Source organism: Phodopus roborovskii, unplaced genomic scaffold, assembly GCF_943737965.1.
Source record: "Phodopus roborovskii unplaced genomic scaffold, PHOROB, whole genome shotgun sequence".
Classification (NCBI taxonomy): domain Eukaryota; kingdom Metazoa; phylum Chordata; class Mammalia; order Rodentia; family Cricetidae; genus Phodopus; species Phodopus roborovskii.
In genome coordinates, this window is record NW_026125295.1 from 8,014,606 (window position 1) to 8,028,913 (window position 14,308).

At 53.1% G+C, this 14,308-nt stretch overlaps 1 protein-coding gene across 1 annotated transcript in view; it reads left to right on the forward strand.

Moving 5' to 3' along the window:
* Positions 1-14,308, forward strand: part of Ttc21a (tetratricopeptide repeat domain 21A) — a 32,292-nt gene that overhangs the window by 2,012 nt on the left and 15,972 nt on the right. Inside the window, exons 3-12 of the mRNA XM_051202409.1 lie at positions 366-476; positions 1,080-1,246; positions 3,414-3,536; positions 4,534-4,691; positions 7,197-7,281; positions 9,266-9,364; positions 10,337-10,529; positions 12,727-12,824; positions 12,985-13,185; positions 13,963-14,092. Coding sequence (XP_051058366.1) covers positions 366-476; positions 1,080-1,246; positions 3,414-3,536; positions 4,534-4,691; positions 7,197-7,281; positions 9,266-9,364; positions 10,337-10,529; positions 12,727-12,824; positions 12,985-13,185; positions 13,963-14,092 — 1,365 coding nt within the window. The remainder of the gene's footprint in view (positions 1-365; positions 477-1,079; positions 1,247-3,413; positions 3,537-4,533; positions 4,692-7,196; positions 7,282-9,265; positions 9,365-10,336; positions 10,530-12,726; positions 12,825-12,984; positions 13,186-13,962; positions 14,093-14,308) is intronic.

The following is a 14,308-nucleotide window of genomic DNA, read 5'->3' on the forward strand; positions in this document are numbered from 1 at the left end:
TCTGTGAGTTCAAGGCCAGCCTGGTCTACAGAGCGAGTTCCAGGATGGCCAGAGCTACTCAGAAAAACCCTGTCTAGAAAACAAAAACAACAGGAAACCACCTAAGGTCATCCTCTGACCTCCATATACAGACACAGACACACACACATACACACACACACACACACAGACCTCCCCTTGCCAGCCTGGACCACAGAGCCATCAGCCTTCAGAGAACCTCACCCTCCAGGAAGTGCAGGCTCTTGGGGAACCTAACAAATCAATTTGTCCCTAGATTCTGTGTGTAAAAGCAGGCGATGCCTAACGGGATCACGTGCTGTCTGTCTGGGGCCCCAGAGCAGAACCTGTGTGCCCTCTTTCTACAGACCATATCCATGATGCCATCAGTGACTTGGAGAGCATCCAAAGCCACCCAGATATGTCCCTGTGCTCCGTCATCGCTCTGCTTTACGCTCACAAGTGCTGTGACACCATTGGTGAGTGCAGCTATGCTTGGTGGGCTGGGCCCCTAGGGAAGAAAAAGCCACTGCAGAGACATTAGCCCTGCATTCAGGGCTACTGAAGGAGGCACCTGCACAGGAACCATTGGATCTGCCAAGGCAGGCTGTCCCTCACGCTGTCCCCACAGGCCTCAGAGAAGACCTAGTGGCTCAAACCACCAGAAAGGAGCAGGCAGGAAACAGGACAGAAGGGCTCATCTCTCCAGACCACGCCTTTGAAAGCATCCTTCGTTCCTCACCAAGATAGTTAAAAAAAAATTAAATAAGTAAATAGACTCGGCCATTGTAAACAATCGTGCTCCTAATCTCAGGTTTCTAGGGGGTCAGAGAGAGGTACTCCCCCATCTCTCAGGATGGGCCCTCAGTTCTGCAGGGACTCAGGCTCAGTCCCTCTGCTCAGCACACTGATAAACATGGGCGGGGCCGGTGCTCGGGCGGAGCGGATGCTCCGGGACAGTAAACTGAGCCACCCGTGTACACAGCTCCAGTGGGGCGGGCGTGGCTCGTGCAGGGAAGGATGCTCTGCATCAGATGAGAACATCCTGGTCCCCACTCAGCCTCTCCCTCTTGTGGATGTAGACGAAGAAGCAGTACAAGAGTTGGAGAGCAGCTTGAAGGAAATCCGCAAGACGGCCAGCGAAACTGCCCTGTACTACGCCAGCCTCTTCCTCTGGCTCATAGGCCACCATGACAAGGCCAGGGAATATGTTGACCACATGCTGAAGGTCTGCAGTGGCTCCAAAGAGGTACAAGAGCATGCCAGGGCCACCGCCACACAAAGCAGCAGCCAGACGCATGCATCATAGTGAGGTCACTGGGTCTCAGACTTACACCTCGTCTAAAACCACGTCGCATTTGTGCACAGCCTCCTGTCTCTACTTTTTCTATAGCCTACCTTTTTGTTGCTGTTGTTGGGTTTTTTGTTTGTTTGTTTGTTTTGGTGGGTTTTGTTTTGTCTTTTGAGACTGGGTCTCTGTTGCATAAACTTTTCTGTGAGACATAAACACGCACTCACCCATCAATCACAGACCGAGGTACAATTCCTCCAGAGTCCAGTATGGTAGATCAACCCGTCTATTGGGCTTGACCCCAAAGCAGCCACACAAACCAAAACAGCCTCACCTCAGCCTGAACGAGCACTTCCCCATGACTGTGTAGAGTCTCTCTGAACACCTCCCATGATCACAAGGCCACCTGCAATTGGTGGGGATGACGTCCCCCCAGCAGAGAGGTGCAGGCTGGCCTGTAGGAGCCTCCCAACTCCCCCTCCTCCTGCGAGCAAACACAACAGACTCGCTCTTGAGAGCAGCCTGTGAGTGCTGACCCTGCCTGCCTTCTGATGACCGTGGTGACTGCTGACCCTGCCTGCTGTATTCAGAGTCTGGGTGCTGCAGCCCTATGAGGTTCACAGTCCTTCACGCTGTAGCCAAGAAATTGCAGGCTTGCACTTAACTTGGTGCTGGGGGTGGAACCCAGGGCAGGCACTCTGCCACACACACACCCATCCCAATACGACATTTTAAAAATGTTTATTAGTTATTTATTACATATACGGTGTTCTGCCCTGCACATGTGCCTGCAGGCCAGAAAGGGGCACCAGATCTCATTACAGATGGTTGGGAGCCACCATGTTGTTGCTGGGAATTGAACTCAGGAAGAGCAGCCAGTGAGTGCTCTTAACCTCTAAGTCATCTCTCCAGCCCCCAGTACAATATTCCTTACATTTTTGTTTTGAACTTGGTTGCCAACATGTAGAAAATCAGATGATTTTGCAGGTAAGATGGCCCAGTAGGTAAAGGCATTTACCCCTAAACATGATGACCTGAGTTTGATCTCTGGAACCCATATGGTGGCACATGTGCACGCACACACACACACACACACACACACACACACACACACTACATATATACATGCATGCATACATACATACATGTAATAAAAACATTTTAAAGAAATGGTAAGATTTAAATAGGCAAGCAGGTATCGGTGACACGTGTCTGTCTCCATAGCTAAGGCAGGATGATCAGGAGCAAGAAGCCAGTCTGGGCTACAGGGCAAGACTATCTCAAAAGGAAAGAAGCCAGAAGGGTCTACCTGAAAGTTCAGGTTCCCGGTTCCTTTGAAAACCTAAGTGAGCTGTCAGTCACTGGGCCCCGCCCTCCCGGGCCCCGCCCTCCCTGCAGCAGGTTGATGGGTCTGAGTGCTCAGTACCTCATGTTGGTGCTGGCCTTGGGATTGGAAGCCATTCAGGGGCTGTGCATTCTTGGAAAGCCACAGAGTGACGTTCCATTTGTCCGTGGAGAGGGGTGAAAACTGTCTAAAACAGATAGGTACTATAGACATCTCTAGAGGGAGGCGTTGTCTCCCTTAGGAGAGAGGGCGGGGGAGAGAAACACCGGGCTGGACTATCAAGGGATGCTCAAGGCAGAGCTTTTCCAAGCGTCCCTCTCCTCCAATGCTGCTTCCGGGACCTGGCCCTCCCTGTGACTGGAAGAGGCTGTGTGCAGGTTGGAGGAGTGCAGAGGCCAAGAGCTGCCCTGCCCAAGTCCCACCCCAGGGCTGTTAACCTGCCTGCAGGGACCAGCAGTCCCTGATGATACAGGGAAAGGGCCTGAGTGAGGAGCCGTGGAGAGCTGTGGGGATGCAGGAAGAGGAGGCCCCGGTCGGGGAGCTGCCAGGCTCATCTGTAACCAAGTCCTCATGAGAAGTGTGAGGTCTGATTTGGAAGGCGAGGGGTGGCAGGGTGTCACAGGCAAATGCAGGCAGAGGAGGTAGCCCTCTGGGACCTACATGAGGTGAGACCCACCGGTGGCCATGTGGAGATGACAGAGACAGAGGAACGAGAGCGAGCTTTGGGTGGAGGCTGCCGAGGACCCAGGACCCTTACCTTCCCCCTTGTTCTCATCCCAGGGCTTCGTGCTGAAAGGCTGGGTGGACCTCACCTCCAGTAAGCCCCACGTTGTGAAGAAATCCATCAAGTACCTGGAACAAGGGACTCAGGACACCAAAGACGTGCTGGGCCTGATGGGCAAGGTGGGCAGAGGGGCCTGGGGAGTCTCGGCTGGGTCGCCGGAGCCAGAGATCTGCCAAGTGGAGAAAGGGCCAGCCACCAGCCCACGGTGGCCACACCGGTCCAGAGCCCACTCCCCCCTGCTCTGTGCCAACATCCTTCTCTTCGGTTCTGTGTTGTTTTGAATGCTAGGGAATTGGGCCCAGGGCCCAGGGCACATGCTGGGCAAACATCTGCCACTGAGCAGCATCCCTACTCCCTACATTTTGGCGTTTTGAGATAGGCTCTGGTGTACCCAAGGCTAGCCTTGTACTCACTGTGTGGCTAAGACTAGCCTTGAGCTCCTGATCCCCCTTGCCTTTACCTCCCAAAAGTTGGTCTGAGGAATGGTGGGAGTTCCTGGGGCTGTGTGGGCGTGGGGTCGCCTCCCTCTTGGCCTCCTCCACCTCTGCCTTTTACCCCTCCCATTAGCCCCAACCTCCCCCACTTGTTAAAATCACTTAATGATGGCCACAAGAGAAGCATAGGCTTTGCATGTCTTGTGTTTTCTGACCTTAATTTGAGGGAAGGAAACTGCTCTCTTGCTGTCTTTCTGTATGTCTGTCTGTCTGTCCTTACAAAATGACTACATAATCATTAAATGACAGAGGGAATGGGGGGAGCGGGCGATACAGCCAAGCCTGGATAGAACCCGGGGGTCATGCTTGCTAGGCAAGCACCCTACCAACTGAGCTACGTCCCAGCCTTTTGGAAGTCCTGCTCTGGCCCTCGGAGCCTCCTGGCAGGGCACCCCAGGGGAACAGTGACTAACACTGGGCCGCAGAGACCATGATCCCCAGTCTCTAAAATGAAAAACAGCTTCCCAACTGGCTACCTGGCAGGTAGGCCCCCACAGTTGAGCTCCGGGCCTTTGGGCTACAGGCCGCACAGGATCTGAACTGCCCACCCCGAACCCCAGCCCCTGATGTGGAACCTGCCCCGGCACCACGGCGGGGGCTCCTCCTCTCTGGCTCCCCACAGGCAACATACTTCATGACACAGCAGAACTTCTCGGGGGCCCTGGAGGTGGTGAACCAGGTCACTGTGGCCTCGGGGAACTTCCTGCCAGCCTTAGTCCTGAAGATGAGACTGTTCCTGGCCCGGCAAGATTGGGACCAGACCATAGAAACCGTACACAGGTGAGGGAAACACCCCTTGCCAGGCCCCTCCCTTTCAGGCAGTCGGGAGGGAACCCCGGGCTTTGCTCAAGCTACGGAAGCAGAGCGCCACAGCCTCCCCTCTTTCAAAATGTCATTTTGAGACAGGTTCTCACTGAGTTGCCCATGCTGCCTCTGCCTCGTGGGCAGCGATGATCGATCATAGGCTCAAGCCACCATGACTGGCCTGTTTTCAGGGTGGGGTGGGTTTGAGAACACTCTGGTCTAGGTTGTCCTGAAACTCACCGTGTAGCCCAGGCTGGCCTCAAACCTATGGCAATCCTCCTGCCTCAGCCTCCCAAGTGCTGGGATTATACTGGTGAGCCTTCACACTTGACCCTGTTTTTCTTTTTCTAATTTTTATTTGCTTATGTATTTGTTTGTTGTCACCGTCTTCTTGAATGTGTGTAGAGGTCAGAGGACAATCTCCAGGGATCGTTGTCCCCTGGCACTTTATGGGTCCCAGGACTGAACTCAGTGCTGGCTCTAATGCAGTTGCCTGCTGAGCCTTCTCTCTAGGTTCAGGTTCTCTGTTTTCTGAGACAAAGTATCAGAGCGAAGCCCAGACCTCACTTGAACTCAATGCCCTCCTTCCCTGTCAACAGTGGCTCCCGTGTTACTGGAGGGGGCAAGAAGAGACAGAGGAGCTGTGAATGGTGACAGGGATGGTGACAGGGTCAGCTTTGGGAGCGGAGCAGAGGGGTGAGGGCAGCAACTGAACATTCACTTGTGTCATCCTGGGTCCGGACTGGAGCGTGCTGTGCAATGCTATTTTGACCAGGCAAAGATGCGTTACATTTGTTTATGCTGTGGAATAGTACTTAACTGTGTAAAGGTGTATTAGGTTTGTTTATGTTGCTGAAAGACCGCAGAGCCTGGACCACTCAGGAAAGGCAACACCCCAAATCAGTCACTAGAAGCTGTCTCCATGCAAATAGCATGAGGAGTTTTTATTCCAAGTGCACTGGGGTCCACAGTCATACGCCAGAGTACACAGTTTTTACAAGGCGGGATTGTTTAGTGCACCTGCAAGGTTAGGGGGTTTTCTTTCTCTAGGACCAGCGGGCTCGGTGGCCTCGTCCTTAAGATAATGGGGGGCAGGAAGAATGTACTCTCCAGCCAGGGAGCTACCTATATCTATTGGTAGAGGCACTTGTTCTTTCTAGTTTTCCCTTTTTGCCATGAGTCCCGTCTCTTTTAGTTATTAATTTTCTTTGTAGACAGGAAGACCCATAACAATTCCCAGACTGTTGTTGTGGATAACAACATTCTTCAGAAACTAGGTGGTTATGAATAATAATAATAATAATTTCCAGAAACCGGTCATCATGACCAAGCTATTCCGTGTGTTTTTTCTTTTTTCCTGAACTTTGCATGCAGCTAGGGTGATTTTTTAATGCATGCTGATGGACTTTTTAAAAATTTCTAACTTTTATGGTCATTAGAGAGGTAGGCTATATTTTCATCCTTTCACTGCATTTGTTTAAAGAAGTAAGGATGTGTTAATTTGTTTATGCTGCATTTGTTTAAAGAAGTAAGGATGTGTTACATTTGTTTATGCTGCATTTGTTTAAAGAAGTAAGGATGTGTTACATTTGTTGATGCTGCATTTGTTTAAAGAAGTAAGGATGTGTTACATTCGTTTATGCTGCATTTGTTTAAAGTCGTAAGGATGTGTTACATTCGTTTATGCTGCATTCCACCTTGCCTGCCTAAGGCACCAGATTGGTCTAAGGAAGAGTTGAACGCCAGTGAGTAGGAGGAGAGGGACGGGCAGTACTAGTACAGCCAGACAGAGATAAGGAAGAGAAATCTAGGGAGAAAAGGAGAGAAGAGAATGAGGGGGGAAGGAGGGACACGCCCAGGGCCAGACCAGGCAGCCATCAGCCATGGAGACTGCGGGGGAAGTAGGACTTACAGGAAGAACGAAAGGGAAAAAACATAGGTAAAGAGAAACATTAAAATAAGAGCTAAGATAAGGCTGGCCATTCATAACGAATACGAAGTCTCCGAGTCTCCAGGCAGTGGTGGTCCACGCCTTTAATCCCTGAGTAACCCTGAGCTAGGTGTGGTGGGGTGACCCTGCAATCCCAACTCTCTGAGGGTGGAAGCAGGAGGGTTCTGAAGCCTGCCTGGGTTACATAACAAGTTCAAGGCCAGCCTGCGGAACATGAGACCTGGTCTCAAAACAAACAAATAAATAGGAAGAGGAGAGCAGAAGAGGAACTAGAGATTTGCTTCAACAGCTAAAAACTCTTGCTGCTCTCCGGGTAGACACAAGTTCAGTTCCCAGCACCCACATCTGTTGGTTCACAACTGTAACTTCAGCTTCAGGGGATCAAACAGGCGTACACGAGTGCGTGCAATTTCAAAATAATTAAAAATAAAAAGGAAAGGCTGTGAAAAGGTAACCAGGTGTTTCTAATGCCCCACCGGAGCTGAGCCGTGAACACTTGTCAGCTCAGGCCTCTTCCCTTCCTGTTCCAGAATCCTTGAAAAAGACGAAAGCAATATTGATGCCTGGCAAACCCTCACTGTGCATGAGCTCGTGAGGGAAGGAAACACGGCCGCAGTAAGTCACCTCAAGACTCGGAAGCTGAGCCAGGGAGGGACACACCTTTATCCTAGGAGGCCGAGGCAGGGCGTTCAGATGTGAGTTCAGGTCAAGACCCCATCTCCCCAAAAGACAGAGGGAGACAGAGAAACAGAGACAGAGGGGAAAGGAGAGACAGAGGAGGGGGGGGGCAGACTTAGAAGCCGGGCATTGAACAGATGTGATACAAAGCGGGACCCACTGTAGCCCAAGCCCCAACCCCAGCCCCAACCCTGGTTTGCCCTTTGAGTAAGCGGAAATCCACCACCCATTGATGGGTCCAGCAAAGCAGGGTCTAAAGGGACGCTCCTTCCATGGGCGGAGTTGTGAGGTGCTGGGTTTCTGGGTTAGGGTTGTTGTTCTTTTATTACAGTTATAAGAATAAATAAAGGCTGGAGGAAGGGTGGGGGTCCCGAGTGAGTGGGGTCCCGAGGTGAGGGACCACGTGGGAGAGCATAGCAGGTTCCATAGCGGGTGAGGGTGACCGAGGCGGGAGGGAATAACACGCGGGGCGGGCAGATGGAGCTTAAATGAGTTTATTTAGAAAGGGGAGTGAGGGGGGGAGGGAAGAGACATAGAAGCACCGGGAACAGAAGAGGAGAGGGGGGAGAGGGAGGGAGAGAGAGAGAGAAGAGCTAGGAGGCAAAAGAGATCATAAGTGGGCGGGGCCTGACTTTAAAGGGGTCCTTTGCACCTGCCTGCAGACTAGTACTCAATGGACCAGGGCACTGCCTGAGGGCATTCTGCCAGGTGACAGGGGCAGGCCAGCGTAATGCCTGGGTCCTCACAGGGTGACATAGAGGAAGTCCGCACCAGGGAAAGCCCCTTGAAAAGGGGCCCTGGCACTGTCTGTCTGTGAAGGACGGGGCACAAATCTGTTCCTACTCCTGGACAGACCGTCGTCAGGGCCCTGTCTTCACCCCACCTCAGGCCCTGGTGCTGCCCAGTGTCTGCCCTGGCTGCCCGGTTCTATCCTGTCTTGCTGAGAGAGCAGACCCAGCTGAGCTCCTTCCCCCTCCCCTTTCTCCCTCCCTCTCTCTTGCTCTCTTGATCTGTGTGGGGGATGGGGGTGGGGCGGGGCGGGGCGGGGAGCAATGGATGGAGGTCAGCAGACTATATGCAAGGTGTTCAACCTTCTCCTCCACCATGTGGGTCCCAGGGATAGAACTCAAGATGGGAGGCTTTCCCACTGAGCCCTCTGGCTGGCCAGCCCCCGGGCTTCTCTTTTGACGAAGCTTTGCAGCTGAGCGCCCCAGCTTCCCTGGCCCAAGCAGGGGTGTGTGTGCCTGGAGAGTCAATCACGCATCAGAAGCCCCAGAATCGGGTGGCTGGGTGGCCAGGTGACCCCAAGCGTTCTACCCCTCCCTCTGCTGCGGAGTCCAGACAGTACCATTCACTTACTGTAGGAGGCGCCCATGTCCTGTACATGCCACCATAGAGCTGAGGGCTTGCCTGCTGCAGGCTGCAAGACAGGGACTTAAGGGCACCAATGTGGTCACATGAGGCCACTTATGACAATGGCCTGTGACTTGGTGGGGCTGGCAGGGCAGCATCCTCACACTCTCAGGACAAGGGCCTGGAGGGAATAACGTTCCTTCGGGCTCTACTTGTGGGGTTTTGAACCAGTTCTGATGCCTGTGTCATCAGATTAGATGCAGGGACAAGCAAGGCTAAGCCTTGGAGGGTGGCATCAGAGCTGAGTGAGAAGTGGACAGACTCTCCCAGCTCGTGTGCAGCCAGGATCGAGAAGTCCCGCTCAACTCTGGTTTTGCAGTTGGCAGTTCAGTTTTGCTTTGCTCCATTTGTATGGAACTTCCTGTGTAGTGGGCATGCCTTCGATCCCCTCCCAAGTGCTAGGATTACAGGCATGCACCACCACGCTGGGTTTCATGCATGCTGGGCAGGCACTCGACCACCTAAGCTATGTCCCCAGCCCCACACATTGTCTGTTCTGTCCCTGCAGGCTACCGAGCATGTTAAAAGTCTAATCAAGGCGCTAGAGACTGGTGAACCCCAGAATCCCAGCCTCCACCTTAAGAAGATTGTTGTGGTCAGCAGACTGGTAAGTAGGTGGCACCCAGTTTCTGACCACGCCCCCCATGGGAAGACCTTGGCTTCCCTCCACGCCCTGAGCACCCAACCCGTCCCCTCCTCCCTCCAGCTCACACCTGGACCTCAGGCATCAAGGGTTCAAAGTTGCCAAAGAATCTGTCTTTAGTAAGAACATTCACTCCAAGAAAGGCATATAGGAAAAACTAAGAATAAGGCCAATCCTGGGCTGCAGGAACCAGAACGGGGTTGCTAAGTGCAGCTGGGCAACTGTCACTAAGTCCCGCTCCATGCCTGTCTCAGCTTTGCCCTCATGTGGCATGGGACATGGCTCATCATAGCCACTTTCCATAACCAAACTCAAGTAGCTTTTCAACAAGCTTTATATAAACAAACAAACAAACAAACAAAAGATGACAAAACAAAACCCCACCTTCTAGTAAAAAGTTGGGAGTGGTGATGCATGTCTGTGATCACAGCACAAGGGGTAGAGACAAGAGGATCAGGAGTTCAAGGCCAGCCTGGGCTACAAGAGACCCTGTCACACAAATAAGACAAGCTGTTGGTAACTACCGAGATCAGTTACTGCCGGACGGGTACGGGTGGTAATGGAACCCCTCTTTAATCTCAGCACTCAGGAAGCAGAAGCAGGTGGGTCTCTGTGAGTTCAAGGCTAGCCTTGTCTACAGAGAAAGTTCCAGAACAGCCAGGACACAAAGAAACCCCATCTGGAAGAACCAAAAACAAACAAACAAACAAAAATGTCTGGCCAAGGATATGTCTGGAGGACCTTATGGCTGGAGGCTGGTTCCTCAGGAGATGGATAGCTAGCTACATACACCCAGCTTCCTAGGTAGAGACCCCAGGTTTCTCTTGGGCTCTTTGAGGCCTTCCCAGCGCTCCTGAAATGCCCCCACTTCTGGGGTATCTGTGACCCAGGCAGCTTGGGCTGACTAGACTGTTTCCATATATCCACTCTTGGCAGTGTGGGAGGCACCAGGCGGTCCAGCGGCTTGTGAGCGGCTTCCTGGAACGCATCTTCATGGCCACACCCTCCTGTGCCCTTGTGGCCACAGAGCTGGGCTATCTCTTCATCCTGCAGCAGCAAGTGAAGGAAGCTTGCCTGTGGTACAAGGAGGCCGTGAAGCTGGATGAGAACAGATTGGCTGCCTTGGCAGGTCTCTGCAGGCCGGGCAGGGCAGGGTGGGGTGTCCTCCGCGGGCCTGGGAACATTCTCTCTCGGCTGTGTGAGAGTTTAGGGGGTACTGTCCTGTGGGGTCTTCTAGTGAAGGCACCAATTTAGGTGGAAGGCCCAGGCCCAGGACTGATTCGTGTCATGGCCACAGCACCCACACCCTGCATCAACGGAAGACAGGTAGGTCGGTGCCCATTCTGGCATCCCTGCCCCTTCTCAGTCCCCACAGGCCAGAAGTGGAGATGTCATCACCCCACACATATGCAGACCTTCTGTATGACCCAGAGGACCCAGTACCACCACTAGGGCTGTGGAGGACAGACAGACTCTGGCACATGGACAGATCCCTGAGGCTCCCACACCTAACTTCCTCATTTCAGGGGAAGCCCCAGCAGGCAGCCAGAGGGATGCAAACAAGTCTGCCCCATACAAATCTTATCGCCACAAAGCCTGGTCCTACATCCTGGAGTCCCCGCTGTGTGTGTGTGTGTGTGTGTGTGTGTGTGTGTTCTGGCCTTGACTTAGAAGACCTGTCGCTGTTAGCAGACTTTGTCTTTGTGCCCCTAGGTCTGACAGCAGTGTGTGTCCAATGGTTTGTTGAGTCCTACAAATCAGGGGAACCTCTGCTACATGTATCTGCCTGCAGTCCATAAGGGGGCACCAAATCTCATTGTAAATGGTTGTGAGCCACCATGTGGTTGCTGGGATTTGAACTCAGGACCTCTGGGAGAGCAGTCAGTGCTCTTCCTCTGAGCCATCTCTCCAGCCCTCCTATGTTTGAAGACTCTGCTATGTCCCTTAAGTAAAGGGCACGATCAGCTGGATGCAGATGTGCACCCACCATCCTGGCAGCAGGAAATGGAAGCCAGAGGATGGAGAGTTCAAGGTCATCTCCAGCTACATAGAGATTTGGAGGCCAGCCTGGGCTACATGAGACACTGTCTCAAAAATAATGATTAAAAACAAGTTAATTGCCCTAGTCTACAAAAAGAAATAGGCAGACACGGTTTAGTAAGTGTTTGCCTGGCATGTGTAAGGCCTTCAATTCCTAGTACACTACCACCATAAAAGAAAAAAAGTCACCCCCCCAAAAAAGTGGGGGGGGGCTACAATTAGGAAATTCACAACGTAATTAAAAAGTCACTAACTTAAAAACATAAAAATATGTTCATTCTCCCTGGACGTTAGTGTCCCACTTAATCCCAGCACTCGTGAGGCAGAGGCAGGAGGATCTCTGTGAGTTTGAGGCCAGCCTGGTCTACAGGCTCCAAAGAGAAACCCTGTTTCCAAAAATTTAAAAAAAAAAAAAAAAAGAAAAAGAGAAAAGAAAACTATGTTCATTTTTCCTAATAGTCTTAATAGTCAAGAGAATGTGGGTTAGAACTCAATTCCTTGACATTGTGTGCGTTCATGTGTGAGGTGTGTGGAGTGTGTGTGCGTGTGTGCGCGTGCACGTGCGCACCCCCACAGAGGTCAGAAGAGGGTGTTGGATCCCCTAGAGCTGGAGTTGCAGGCGGTTGTGGACCCTCTGTTGTGATGGCTGGGAACCTACCTCAGGTCCTCTGACAGCTGAGCCTCCCTCTCCTGCCCCTCCTCTTACATGTTAGATTGGTGTGTTTGAGGCTGAAAGGAAGGCCATGTTAAACTCTTAGCAGGGATGGGAAGATGGCTGAGTGTGTAAAGAGGGCCCCTGTAAGCCTGGTGGCCTGAGCTCAGCCCCCAGGACCCACATAGGAGCGAGCTGACACCCACAGTTGCCTTCTGACCTGCACGTATGCAACACGGCATGCACACTCATGCATGTTTTGTTTGCCGCCATGCTAGGAAGTTAAACCCAGGTTCTTCCTGCATGCTATGTATACCCTGGACGCCTAAGTGCGGATCTCTGAGTTGCATGTTGCTGCGTGTACATTAATAACAAACACCTAGAAGAGTGTTTGAAGGGTCTGACCCCAGGTTGTTAATGGTGGCTATCTATCCCTGGGAGCCAGCACGAGAGTGGGGGATAATTGTCTGTGTTGCTTGCTGTTTCAGCCCTTTGCCACACGCGTGCCTCCCCGCTTGGGTTGGTAAAGATGTGTGTGAGAATGCCTGCCTGGACCCTCCTTCCCACCTCCGTCTGTCCCTGCCGGCCGGCTCTGCTGCCTGCTGGCTCAGCTTCATTTCTGTTCCGTCTACAGGGAGCATCTGGTGCCAGATCTTACAGGGCCAGCTGGAGGAGGCTTCGCACCAGCTGGAGTTCCTCAGGGAGGTGCAGCAGTCCCTTGGGAAGTCTGAGGTCAGAGCTCATGGGCAAGGATGGCTCCTGGGTGGGGGTCCCAGCAGAGGGCAAACCCTCGGGCAGGGGGGGGGGAGGCTCCCAGGCCTGCCTCAGTTTCCCGGCAGGCCTGGATTCTGAACCCCCAGCCCCCCCCTCTCTCTCCCTGTCTCTCTTTCAGGTGCTGGTTTTCCTGCAAGCCCTTGTGGCATCTAAGAAGCAGAAGCGGGAGCAGGAGGCCACAGCGCTCCTGAAGGAAGCGATAGAACTGCATTTCTCCAGCATGCAGGGCCTGGCCCTGGGGCCCGAATACTTTGAAAAGCTGGACCCCCTCTTTCTGGTCTGCATTGCCAAGGAGTATCTGCATTTCTGCCCCAAGCAGGTTAGGGGACGACCCAGCTGCATGGCAGGGGCCCAAAGCCCGGGTGTAGTTGGGTGGCCACTCAAAGGACAGAAACAAGGGCTTTTCCTGGCCAGCCACCACGCCAGAATGGGCTGTGAGCAAACAGCCAGGGGTGACCTCTGAACTCCTGGTCCTCCTGCCCGAGAGCTGAGATTACAGGCGTGTGCCCCTGTAATCCTGGGGTGGGGAGAAGGGGGGCTGCCGATGGAACTCAGTGCTTCAACTAAGAAAGAGCTTTGCCCACTGTGACAGCCCCAGCCCAGGGCTTTTCAAACTGGAGCAGGCTGAAGCCGGACCCCCTCAGAGGCCGCTCTGGGGCTGGGCTGGGAGTCCCAGGTGAGGTCAAAGCGTCCCATCTACCACTCAGGAGCCCCCAGGCCTTTCTGAAGCTGTGATGTGACACAGGGTTAGGCCAGCACGGCGGGCGGGCGGCCGTGCGCCTGTCCATACCCTGACTTGAGCTGTAATCACAGCACTCAGGAGGTAGAGGAATGAGGAGGGCTAGGAGTTCAGGGTCACCGGCTGCTCTTCCAGGACCCGGGTTCAGTTCCCAGCACCCACAGCTCACAACTGTCTGTGACTCCAGTTCCAGGGGACCTGACACCCTCACACCAGTGCACATAAGACAAAGTTAAATTAAAAAAAGAGAAGTTCAAGATCATGGCTGCATGAGACCCTGCCTGGGTGAGGGTGGGGGTGGATTCAGTAGGAGGAGGAATAAGGTAAGCATTCATTTAGCCCCTGACGTTCCCACAGCCTCGGTCGCCTGGCCAGCTCGTGTCTCCACTTCTTAAACAAGTCGCGATGATCTTGAGTCCTGTGGTGAAGGTAGCCCCGGCCATGATGGACCCACTGTTTGTGACGGCTCAGGTCAAGTTTCTCTCGGGTGAGCAGTGAATCCTAGCAGACACCTCCTGGAGCTTCTGCCCTAGGTGGTATCCACAGGCTCCTTGCCTGGGATTCTTTTCCTGTCTGTATATCGCGCGCGTGCACGCACGCACGCACACACACACCTGTGTACATACAGTACATACATGCACAGAACACTGCTGTGGAGGGACTGGAAGGATGTGGGACATAGGAAGGGCGTGTCCTCGAGGCC